The sequence below is a fragment of the Mirounga angustirostris genome, unplaced genomic scaffold (genome assembly GCF_029215605.1).
Source record: "Mirounga angustirostris isolate CCGP_5_RB_7025 unplaced genomic scaffold, mMirAng1.0.hap1 SCAF_4, whole genome shotgun sequence".
In the NCBI taxonomy this organism is placed as follows: domain Eukaryota; kingdom Metazoa; phylum Chordata; class Mammalia; order Carnivora; family Phocidae; genus Mirounga; species Mirounga angustirostris.
Genome location: NW_026991712.1, coordinates 9,120,309 through 9,133,308, shown reverse-complemented (window position 1 = coordinate 9,133,308; position 13,000 = coordinate 9,120,309). Strand labels below are relative to the sequence as shown.

General features: G+C 49.1%; 1 protein-coding gene across 1 annotated transcript in view; it reads left to right on the top strand.

The window, feature by feature from the left end:
• TG (thyroglobulin) overlaps positions 1–13,000 on the top strand; it is a 241,089-nt gene that overhangs the window by 113,405 nt on the left and 114,684 nt on the right. Inside the window, exons 36-37 of the mRNA XM_045895844.3 lie at positions 10,825–10,959; positions 12,586–12,750. Of these exons, the coding sequence (XP_045751800.3) occupies positions 10,825–10,959; positions 12,586–12,750 (300 nt within the window). The remainder of the gene's footprint in view (positions 1–10,824; positions 10,960–12,585; positions 12,751–13,000) is intronic.

Sequence of the window (13,000 nt, the reverse complement as noted above, 5' to 3'; positions counted from 1 at the left end):
GGAGATAATGTGATAATCATCAGTGTGTCAGTATTTTAAGTCATGGGGAGAGTGAGATCACCGTGGAGAGTGTGTTGGATATAAAGAGTAAAGGTCAAGGGCGGACCCCTGAGGAATAGCAGCAGTGAAGGGAAGAGCAGAAGAGAAGCCAGAGGAGCAGTAGGAAGGTATTGGGGTGCTGGCGATGTGGGGTGTCATGGAGACCAGGGGAGGGAGACGTGACTGGCAATTTCAAGGAAGATGGGATTGGACTGCAGACATTCATTGGGTTAGTCATGGAAGGCACTTTGCAAATGTACTGGGATGAGGAGAGAGAAAAAAAACCCAAAACTATAGAGTAGTGATTTGAGAAAGTGGAAACTACAAACTTTTCCCAAGAATGTTGGCTCTGAAGAAAAAGAGAGAATGAAATTGACAGCTAAAAAAGAAGGGGGCACATTTGGTGGCAACCATCCATTTTAGGTCATGAGCCTGGGTGGCTCAGTTGGTTAAGCATCTGACTTCGGCTCGGGTCATGATTCCAGTGTCCCAGGATTGAGCCCCGTGTTGGGCTCCCTGCTCAGCGGGGAGCCTGCTTCTCCCTCTCCCCCTGCTTGTGCTCTCTCACTTACTCTCTCTCTCTCAAATAAATAAATAAAATCTTAAAAAAAAAAAACACAAAAAACAGAGAACAACTGTGGACAGCGAGGCCTAAAATATTTATTATCTGGCCTCTAACCGAAAAATCTTGCTGGCCCCTGGCCTGGCCTGAAAATTTGTTGTCTTCTCTGTGCTTCATCCTAAGTCCCTGAATTACTTCAGTGTGTCTTTTCTGGGCCTCCCGGGCCACTTTTCAGAAGCTATGGCCCACTGTGTGACAGTCTTGACCAGGGAGGTGAGGGGGTGGCAACAGTCCTATCAGGACTCCTGACGTTCATGATTTGGTTGGAAGTGCCCTGTTTCAGAAGCAACAGCAGAGGGCTTCATGCATAGAGCAACATGGCACAGAGCAACATGGCTCTGGCTTTGGAGGCTGCGACACAGGGAGTCAAATCTTTAATACATCTTATTGAGCATCTATTGTGCACCCAACATTTTGCAGAGATTGATCCATTCAGCCCTCACCCTGTGTCCAGAGCCCACTGACTTCGTGCCATGACACATATCAAGGATGATGACCTCTGCATTCAGATAACGAGGTGAGAGGACCAGCCCTAGCTGCCTGCACTCTGCGCCCAACCCCCCCAGAAGGCTAGAGACATCAGTAGCCGACTGCGACCCTCGACAGGTGTCACGACTGTTCCAGTACATAGATTAAGACAAGATAACTTTTAAAACTTAGAGTGTACGGGTGCCTCATTGGCTTAGTCGTTAAGCGTCTGCCTTTGGCTCAGGTCATGATTCCAAAGTCCCAGGATCGAGCCTCGTGTCCGGCTCCCTACTCAGCAGGGATTCTGCTTCTCCCTCTCCCTCTGCTCCTCTCCCATCTCATGCTCTCTCTTCTCTCTCTCTCTCTCTCTCTCTTGCTCACTCTCTCAAATAAATAAATAAAATCTTAAAAACAAAACACTTAGAGTGTAATTTACCCAAAGTCAGATTTGGCAGTAGGCAGAAGCAAGAGTCAGCCAGGCAGGGTGCCTCCAGAAGACCCCTCTTTTTTTTAAGACTTTTTATTTATTTATTTGTCAGAGAGAGAGAGCGAGAGAGAAAGGAGAGAGCACAAGCAGGGGGAGGAACAGAGGGAGAGGGAGAGGGAGAGGGAGAAGCAGGCTCCCCACGGAGCAGGGAGCCAGATGTGGAACTCGATCCCAGGACCCTGAGATCATAACCTGAGCAGAAGGCAGACACTTAACCAACTGAGCCACCCAGGTGCCCCCAGAATGACCCCCCTTTAAAGCATGCAGCGACACCTCTCTGGTTCACGCCTGTGAACATGGCTGTTCGTGGACGAAATAGAACAACACAGTAGCACATTGCAGCGTGTCTAGTAAAGAGGAAATACTTAATATTCTTATTAGCCATTGGAATATGTATGGTTTTACATGGTAAGAATTACCATCAGGATTGGCATTTCCATGGCAGAGCACAAGAGTGAGGCACATCAGGGAAAGGATGTTTTTACTGACTATTCACTCACTGTATGTCTGTTAGGGTGGCCATAGCAAAATGCCACCAACTGGGAAGTCCAAGATCAAGGTGTTGGCAGGTGGTTCCTTTGGGGGGCCACAGGGGAAGCCTCTGTTCCATAACCATCTCCTTGGCTTGTAGACGGCTATCTTCTCTTCTCTCTGTGTCTTCACACCATCTTCCTTGTATGTGCCACTCTGTGTCCAAACTCCCCCCTTTTTCTTTCTTTTTTTATTTTTTTAAAGACTTTATTTATTTGACAGAGAGAGACAGAGAGAGAGGGAACATAAGCAGGGGGAGTGGGAGAGGGAGAAGCAGGCTTCCCGCCGAGCAGAGAGCCCAAAACGGGGCTCGATCCCAGGACCCTGGAATCATGACCTGAGCCAAAGGCAGATGCTTAACTGACTAAGCCACCCAGGTGCCCCTCCCCTTTTTCTAAGGACACCAGTCATTTTGGATTAGGGACCATTCTAATGATCTCACTTTAACTTGATTACCTCTGCAAAGACCCTATCTCCAAAAAAGGTCACATTCTGAACTTCTGGGGCTTAGGACTTCAAAGTATGAATCTTGAGGGGACACATTTGAACCCACAAGACTCTCTGTCATCTGTCTACTAAGCTCTGCAGATGCAAAGGGAAAGATAAGGCATGCTGGCTGGAGAGCTAAAAAAAAAAAATGGGTATTTGAAGGCTGAACAGAAGTAAATATGTCTCTAGGTATTTTTTTAGTGTTATAAATGCCAAAAGAGGCCTGGTAGGGTTTGCTGTAAGTGTAAGGCATTTCTCTCTGAAGAAGTCCTGGACCAACAGGCAGCTCTGGGCCCATTTTTATCTTTCAAGTGATCATAAGATAACAAGGATCTCTCTTTCTCTCTCCCTCTCTCTGTGATCAAAAGAACATCTGCATTTTTGTTTGTTTGTTTGTTTGTTTGTTTTTGTGGGTACTAACAAAGCAGACCAGCCCAGTATGACGGGGTTTTCATTTAAAAGACAGTGTCTGATGAGAAATCAGGATGTCTGGCTGTTAGTCCCGTCCCATAACGACAGCACGCAGGGGTCTTCCCACCAGTGGGTACTTGTGACCACGAAGCTGTGGAAACAGGATCAGGGAGTATGTTATAGGCTTCTTACATTCACCATCGAGGTGGCTTGCTGGTGCCTGAAACACTCTTGGAGCAGGTGTTCGAGAGGCTTCCAGCATGGATGTTTTGCCCCAGCCAGCCAACCTGGGCATATGGAGACCACCTCCGGTGTTCCCTGTGCTCTCTCCGTATTCCCTGCCCAGCACTTCGATAAGTGCCGAGGGGCTGAAAGGAAGTCTGTTTGGTTCTGACTGCGAGAGGAAGAGGAAGAATCCTGTGGGCTTTGGGATGTTTTAGAGCTTGCACTCATTATTAGCTCTATTCTTGGTGATTCTTAAGAAAATGATAAGATCTTTGCATTTAAAAAAAATGGGTCCGTGATTATTTGAATGTTGGAGAGGCATGGGCTATTGGTTTGACGTTTCTGCACTTTGATGTGCTTTAGAAACACCAGGAAGCACTTCCCCAGTTTTGAAGGGAGAAGGAGGAGGGCCAGAGCGGGAACTTTGTCCAGATGCCCAGCCAGGCAGCAACAGACCTGTCCCTTCTGCAGTGGCCTAGATCTGCAGTCATGTGTGTATGTGTGTGTGTGTGCGTGCACGCATGTGTGTCTCCGACTAGGGATCAGGCTGGGGTTAAAGCTATTTTTAATGGTTGAAATATCTCTGAGCCTTGAAATCAAAACCAACATTTCCTCCTTTAATTGGTATCTGGAAAGGAAGACAGGAAGATAGGAAGGAAGACAGGAAGGAAGGAAGAAAGGAAGGAAGGAAAGAAGGAAGGAAGGAAGGGAGGGAGGAAGGAAGGGGAGGAAGGAGGAAAGAAGAAAAAGGATGAAACATGATTTCTCCATGTATTTGAAAATAGTCTAGTGATTTTGGTTTTACTTAGTCTACGTTAAAGGGGAATACAGTGCTTTCTGGAAGGGAGCCCTAGTACCTCGATATTCCCGGAGGCCGGTCCGTGCCAAGGTCGCAGCCCATGCTGCCCAGAGTCACGAGGGGCCCACCCTGCCGCCACCCTCCCACCTGCTTCTCTGGCCCTCTGCCCGCCCTCCACTCTGCTGTCACCCGCCCTCAGCAGCTCTGCGGTGCGCGGTGAAATACAAGGCCGTACGGCCGACCTGGGGTCAAATGCTGACTTGCTGTCTCTGAGCTGTGTGGCCTTGGGCACGCCTTTGGCCTTCTCTGGGACTCACTTTTCTCTTCTGTAAAGGGATAATGTTGCTCGTCTCAGTAAAGTACTGTAAGACAGAATCAGATCAGCTTGAGTTTCCAAGCGTGTAATGTCTGCCCACTGGATGGTGGCACGTGTGGCCGGTCCGTACCATCGTGGAGGACAGAGGCTGCATGACTTTCCCTTCGGGGCCACCCATGTCCCCTGTGCTGAGGGACTGGCGGGGTCACTCACCTCCGGGGGACATGTTCTCCTCCCGGGCCTTAGGACCTGGTGGTGAGCCATCTCAGACTTAGGTCGTCTGTATAGTACAGAAGAGTTGCCCAGACTCTTCCCGAACACAATGCAGGGTGTGGGTCAGAGGGTCAGAGAGAGAGCATTTGTCCCTGGGAAGGAGGGTTGATCTGTCTGTCACTACCTCACTGAGGAGGTCCCAGGCTTGTGAGGCAGAGGGGTCAGCACAGCCCCTGACCCCACTCCCCCTTGACTGTGAGGAATGCCCTGTGACCTTGGGGAATGCCGCTGTGATCTTTCTTCCCTGTGGCTCCGTGTCCCTATCTGATGTGTTAGGTGTCTGTGTGAGAGTGGGGAGCACCAGGCCCACCCTATAAAAGGGGGGGTGCGATGCAGCTGGATACCTCCGTGGACATGCCCTGCCCACCCCCCCAACCCGGTTTGTTGTTTACCCGAGGATGGCCGGCAGTGAGTGCTGCAATCAGATTGGAAGGGGACCCGGCCCCAGTGTGACGGTGGCCTGTGAGGGGCGAGACTGGCCAGAGGGAGGCCCGTCTGGGTCTCAGTTACTGGAGTGTCAGTAGGTGGAGTGGAGTTGGGGAAGCCACAATCTGGAAGGGAAAGGGACGGTTCTAAGAGGGGCCGAGTCGGCAGAAGGGACGGGACAAGGTGAGGCCGTAGGACCGTAGGATTTCTGGGTGGGACACAGTTGGGGGGGCATATCCTGACAAGACAGAACATGGTGTGGGGGTCAACGGTAGGTTCAGGGGCCGAGAGGGTTTCGTTTTGTGTTGTGTTAAGCTCTTGAAACCTTGTTGCTATATTCAGCAGCATGTCTGCTGTGGAAACTGAGGCCCAGCGACTAGTCAGACAGGCCCACTGCCCAGTTCCACTGTGCCTATGACCAGACCGAGGAGTCAGGGGGCCAGAGGGCAGAGGATGAGGGGCATATGGGCAGGCAGCAAGGTGTCCTGGTGCCAGGCTGGGGTGGGGCAAAGGGAAGCAGGGATCTGGCAGAAGTCAGGACATCACTGGCTCCTATACCACTTGGGGACCCCCCCCGGTACTTGGATGAGGCTCAGCCCTCCGTAGTTCTGAGAAGACAGTGACCAAAATGCAGCGAGAAGCCTCAGCTTGACCCAGAGGCCCTGTGAGTGGCTCTGTTCACTAAGCTTCCCACCCCCGTGCCCGCCAGTCCCGATCACTACCACACCAGGAGGAGGATAGCATGATCGTCCCATTTGGCTGTTGAAAAATCGGAGGCTCAGAGAGAAGGAGTCACCGGGCTGGGGGATGGGGAGCTGGGATAAACTCAGGGAAGCAGGCTGCTCTACCATGTATGTCTCATTCATGACCTACACTCAGAGCCAACCATTCCTTAGAGCTGCTTGATGTGTTCACTCATCCTCTGGTTTCTGGCAATTTCAGGGGCAGGCCTATGACCCCCTGCATTCTCCCCTGCCCAGCAGTGGCTCCTGGGGGCTGTAGAGTCTAGCACAGTTCAAGAGCATGCACTTGGCACTGCAGGGCAGCGAAGTCCTGGGTATCCCGGGAGGCATCTGTTCTTACCAGACTGGACAGTCATTTTAGAGGAGCCAACCATCCCCTTCTCCTCTGATCACTTCCCCCTCATGCTCCCCTTTCCCCCTGCTCTGGAGGAAAGGACTAGTTTCCTGAGGCCTGACTCAAAGGGTCTCAAAGTAAAGGGCCTGATGAGCTCATTTATACCATGTCCGGGCTCACGTGTCATTCACTGGGAGGCATTGTGTTTATTAGACATGCAGAGCAAGGGCAATGTTTAACACAAAGATGTGATTTTTTAAAGAATCGCGTTTCTCAGAGTAGTTAAGGAACTTACCCAAGGACACACAGCATCAGGCTGAGTGAATTTTGAATGCAGAAGCTATTTCTCCATCACTTATGGCCAAATCAAAAGAAACCAAAAGGAATATTTTAGAGACTGTGTCAGGCAATTGTTCTCTACTTGGTTGTGTGTCAGAGTCACCTAGAAAGGGAATAAGGAGCACAGAGGCCTCGGCTTGTTGACGTGGGGACCGTGCCTGAGCTCTGGAATTTATACCAAATTCTTTGAGTGACTCTAATATTCACCAAAGGTTGAGAATTACTCATGGGAAGTAGGAAGGATTCCAAACTTTTTAGCTAGTTAGCTTTTTTTTCCAGGCTTCCACCTCTTTTTGCTTGCAGATACAGTACCTGGAATATAGAAAGAGTTGTTGAGTAAATGGGCAAATACAGAACTAAATTGGTTACTACAGAGGTCTGCCTGGCCACACCTTCCCCAAGGCAGGTCACTTACATCCACAATCTAGATCGGGCCCCATTTCACAGAGAGGAGCCTGTCTTTTGACCACGTCTGCGAGTTACATTGAGTCGGTTCAGGATCCTGTTAGAAAATAAACGCACGCAAATACATAGCTTTCCTCTACGCCAACAATAACTCTTTTAAAAATATAATGGGGAAAAAAATTCCATTCTGTTCTTCATGACAGCAAACATGAAACATAATAAAATCTAAAATCTTTTTCTCAAGTTAGTTTTTAACTTTAAGGACATTCCAATTAATATCCCAAAGGAGCTTTTAATGAAACTTGATAAAACGGCTTTGAATTTCATCTGGTAGAATAAATACCCAAAAATAGCCAAGGAATATTTTATAAAAAGAAATAACATGGGAAGACTTTTACCATTTGCTGGTAAAATGTATTACACAGTGACTAGTTTAAGCAGTGTGAGGGTTGAGCTAGAATTTACAAAGAAATGAATGAAAAACACAAGGTTGGGGCAGCTCGGGGGCTCAGTCGGTTAAGCATCTGCCTTTGGCTCAGGTCATGATCCCCGGGGTCCTGGGGTGGAGCCATCGCTCAGCGGGGAGCCTGCGTCTCCCTCTCCCTGTGCCCTTCCCCCTGCTTGAGCTCTCTCTCTCTCTCAGTCAAATAAATAAATAAAATCTTAAAAAAAAAAAAAGAAAAACACAAGGTTGACAAAATTCATTTATATATAAGTACTTAATATATGATGAACATAGCATTTCAAATTCAAGGGGAGATGATTTTTTTTAAAGTAAATGATGCTGGCATTGCAATCTATAAAGTGTATTTTAAACAAAAGAAACCAAATGAACACTAAAGAATATGGCACAGAGGGCACCCACTGGGCAGGCCTGAAAGCTGCTACCACAGGAGAGGAGAGCTGGTCGTGTAGTAAAGCCTGGTTTCTGAACCCGGAGGAGCTGGGCTCAAGCCCAGGCCCAGCCTCATAGCAGCTAAGCCCTTCGGGGGTGTTCCTGGATCCTGTGAATGCTAAATGCAATGGTGTTGCCCGTCTCTTGGCAAATCGTAAACTCCCCTGAAATGCTACTGAGATGTCTAGCTTTCATGCTTTACCAGGGTTTTACATTCACAAAGAACTTGTTCTCAGAATTTGCATGAGATGCATGAACCCCAGATGTTGGATTCTGCACACCAGCCGTGGCTCGTCCCAGGGTCCCTGCCAGCTGGGGGAGAGGGACGGGGAAAGGGTGTGGCAGAGACTTGGCTCCAGGCCCTGGGATGGCGACAGACGAGCCGACTCTCACTTTGGAGACGAAGTGCACCCTTCAATTATAGCGCTTTCCCCCAGACATCAAGCTAAGCACGGAGTGCGGCCAAGGCTTCCATTTTAAGACCATAATTGGCAGCTTAGGTCCTAAAACCCCATTGTATGTCTTCTGTGAAATTGCAGTGTCCCCACTATCTAAAAATATGCAGTTTCGTCATGCTGCAGAAATGCCACTTGAACTGACCATGAAAATAGTAACACGTGGAGGATGCTTAAGATAATGAAAGCCCAGCGTCTGTTGTGGGGAAGCCAGAACCCGAGGTCAGAAAGACGTGGCTCCAGATTCTGAGGATGGCCCCACAGTTCCAGGACAAGTATGGGGGTTCTCCTTCTCTGGCTGAGTCCATCAGAAATCTGGCAACATTATTTGGCACCTTCTTTGGATAAACCCTTTTTTTCTTTCTTGTTTCTTTCTTTTTTTAATATTTTTTATTTTAAAAAGATTTTATTTATTCATTTGACAGAGAGAGTGAGAGAGTGCATAAGCAGGGGGAGCTGCAGGGAGCCCAACGTGGGGCTCCATCCCAGGACCCCAGGATCATGACCTGAGCTAAAGGCAGACTCTTAACCGACTAAGCCAGCCAGGCACCTTTCTTTCTTCTCCTTCTCCTTCTTCTCCTTCTTCTTCTTCTTTCTTCTTCTTCTTTTTTTAAATGAAGAAGAAAAAGGCGCAGTGCTAGTTTGTTTGCTACTTTATTTACCATTCTAATTTTAGTGCTCTGGGCGTCAAAGGCAGGTTTGAGATAAAAATGACAGCCTTCCCCATATAGCTAAGAGCATGGCACTGTCCAAGACAAAGACCCTTTCCTACCTGGGGAGAATTTTCCAGAAAGGGTGCTCAGGTATTTAGGAAGCTCAGAAGGGATGGAAGGAGCGCTGGCTTGTTGCCAAGAGGGCTGGTTCTGTCTCCGGCTTGGTCATAGTCAGCTCTGTGTTCTTGGAAAGCCGTGGAACCTCTCCCAGCTTCTGACCCCTCCTTTGTGAGGGAGGACTTACGTACGGCTCCTACCCTACCACTCATCTGGAGCTCGGAGCTCCCTTGTGGGGATCAGCCGTCAGGACAGTTTGCAGAGGAGGACCCTGAGACAGTGGAGTAACAACCTTAAAGCGCTTAGCTGATAAGTGGAGCACTTTGTCAACTGCAAAGTGCCGCATCTACATCTACGTTTGCCATGCTGTTCTGCCAGACACGAAGGAAATGCTCACGGATATTTATTATAAGGATACACTCCTGTGGTCTTCTGAAAAAAATCAAAAACAGAAAGAAAAAGTAAATAAGTACCTAGATTTATCTCCATGAACTCTAAATGACACTCTCACTGAACAGATCTCGAGAGTGCTAGAATCAGGAGATTCTATGTCAGGAGGCAGCATTTTGCTGCCTTCCATGCTCTTTGTGGCCAGAAGAATGCACCCACCCACCCAGACCCGCAGTCCTCCCTCAGAGGGGAAGATCAAGGTCCCTGTTCAGGGTCCCCTCTGTCCTCACAGGGACACCGGTGCTCTGGCAGGACTCTGTACCTGCGCCAAGCCATCTGTCTGGCAGCTGCACCTGGACATCCCTCCCTGTCTGTGGAACAAGTGTGCAGATGGTGGGAGGCCGCCCCATGGAGCCAGGAGGGCACAGGCTCTGTGCATGCAAAGACCCAGTTTCACTCCTGCTCCGCCCCCGAAGAATGGCACTCTCTGGGGCAAGCTTCATTTCGTTCGTCTTCTTAGCTGCTGTTTTCCAGGAAACAAACTCAGTGATGGAGATTTGCATGCAGGAAGTTTCAGGCGCAGGGCTCGTGGGAGCGGCCCCTGTAAGGAAGTGAGGGGGCGGGAATGAGCAGGGGGAGAAGTAGAACTTCCACGCCAACCAAACCCCCTGGCCCTGTGGATCCCATGGTGAGCTCTGAAGCTGGGCTGGCTCTGCAGGGTTGTCCCATCTTGAGGCAGGTGGCTGGGCCTTTGCATACCCATATGGACGAGTGTTTGGCCACAGGCTGACCCTGGGAGGGGAAGCAGCTCGCCTCGACCATAGGCAGTTCCTGGAGGGGACTAGGCTGGGAGCCTCCAAACAGCAACTTCCCAACGCTGGGGAAATGAGAGGCTGGGACCTGAAAGGCGGCCTAGACAGCATACCACAGCATCCGCTGTGGAGGACAATGATCTTTTCTCCATTGGAGGGCTGGGGGAGGATTTGGTGACGTGGTGTCTGGGAAGCCCTACATACAGCACCACACGACAACACGGATACATCTGCAATTATCGCTGTCACTTAGCTTCATTCTGATGATTGCATTGTAACACCTGTATTATGATGCTCGCCTTACCTTGTTTACTTCTCTCCCATTCTACCGTGAGCTGCTTAGTAGAAACAGCCATGCTTTTTTTTGAACCTTTTTATCTGTAGGCTTGAGCACAGAACTTGGCTCATAAAAAATTCTGAATAAATCACTGTAGAATGGGAGTATAAATCAAGGAATAGGGTCTCATGAGAATGGAGGCCACAAGGAGGATGGCCTGGGGCTGCTTTTTCGGGGCACGAGGTGACACCCCATTATCTTCATCATCAAAACAGGTGAAAGCTGTGTGTGACTGATGTCCCCTGCTCTCTCTCCTAGTCGCTCTGGGATCATGGCAGTCCCTGGCCCCCTCTGTAGTAGTTGTTGACCCGTCCTTCAGGAACTTCGATGTTGCCCACATCAGCACTGCTGCCACCAGAGACTTCTCTGATGCCAGAGACTTCTGTTTGTTTGGTAAGGGGAGTTTCCCATCGCTCCTCCACCCCCAGGGAGGGTGGTTGATTGGGATGGGGCCTCACAGAGTGCTGTTCAAGCTCCTGATCTCAGAAACACATGGGAGACCCCAAGATGATCTGGAGTGCCAGGGAAGGAAGGGATGAACCTGGGGACAAGACCCTGGGTGGGCCCTCCTGTGCCGTCTCCTCATCCTCCTGCAGGGGCAGCCCATAGTCAAGGTCTCCAAGGGGAGAAGCCAGCCAGAAAGTGAGCAACATTGAGCCAGGGTCAGAAGACAATGAGAGGGAGGATCTAGAGGGCTAGTCTGAGACACAGGAGATGAGCAGAAGTGGTAAGAGCTGTCCTCAGATTATAGGTGGGCCATCGTGGCAAGGAAGAAATATAGTTGTCCTGGCCAGGTTCTTGGGGCAAAGCTAAGACCTATGGGTAAAACTCAAATTTCAAGAGACATTTTTCAATGCAATATAAAGAAGTTTCTAATAGACAAATCTGTCCACAGATGCATACTTCTTTCAGAGGGTTTCCAGTCACTGGTATTTAAACAAAAGTTAGATAACAACTTGATAGAGATGGTCTACAAAGATTTTAACCTCTGCAAGAGCCTGAGATTGGATAACATTCATATTCCTCCAATTCTCTGATTCCATGAATCACCTCACCTACAAGGTTGGGTAACAATATGCAAATCTTACAGGAGAGGCATGTATGGATGTACAGGTTGTGCACTGCACAACTCTGGGTGCTGCCATAGCACAGACTGGGCTATGAATAAGGTCTTTACACAGTTCACAGCTTGCCCAAGTGACTGAGTCAACACCATCTTCACAGCCGTTCTTAGGACTGAAAATCCTGAATGCTATGAATAATGTAAATTATCTAATGCAGGACCTGGTACACATGGGAAAGTACATAATCCCTGGTGGAAAATAGTGGGTATGATGGGGGAGCTGGAAAGGGAGATGAGGCTGAAGAAGAAGGCAAGGGCTGGAGCATGGAGAGCCTTGTCTGGTATGACTTAATCCTAAGGCCAATGGGGAGCCATGGAGTTGCTTCAAACAAGGGAATGTCAAGAGCACATTTGTGAATTAAATAAACTATCAAAAACCCGATTTTTGTGTGGAAAATAGATTGATGGGAGAGGTAGGTTCCCCCCAACCCCAATTCTAGTTCCAGCCCCTGCCACAGTGCCAGGGATGTATTGTAGGTGCTCCAGTGAATAAGTAAGTGATTGCATAGATGGATGGGTGCATGTGTGGATAGATGAATGCATGGATGGATAGATGGATGCATGGTTGTATAGATTGATGCATGGATGGATAAATGGATGGATGGATGGATAGATGGATGGGTGAATGGATAAATAGACGGATGGAGACATCCTTCTCCATGGATGCCTGGGTATATAGATGGAAGAATGCATAATTGGATGGATGGATGGATGCACTGATACATGATTAGATGGATAGATTGATAGGTGCATGGATTCATAGATGCATGACTGGATGAATGGGTGGACTGACGGATGAATAGGTGATGCATGGATTCAAGGATTCATGATGGGATGGATGCATGGCTGAGATGCCATCTCTGAAGCCCAAGCCTCACTCTCCTCTTATTCTGTAGAATGCTCCCGTCACCAGGCCTGCCTCGTCACCACTCTGCAGACCCGACCTGGTGCTGTGAGGTGTGTCTTCTATGCTGATGCCCAGATCTGCACACACAGCCTGCAGGCCCAGAACTGCCGACTTCTGCTCCGTGAGGAGGCCACCCACATCTACCGGAAGCTGAGTGAGTCCCAGCCTGTGCTTTAGCGGTTCTTTTGGAGAGCCTGGGTATAGCTGGGAGGGACCGTTTGAGTGTGTGGTGACTTGTGGGCGGTGGCTTTTGAGGTTCTTTAGGAAAAATTGGCCAAAGTTACCTTGGGCTAGGTGGCATTCATTTGGGAGGGACTAAAGGAAGGTGAAGATCCTACTTCTAAGCTAGAGCTTCTCTGCACCACCTTTATTCATTTATTTGAGTTATGGAAGCCATTTGGTCT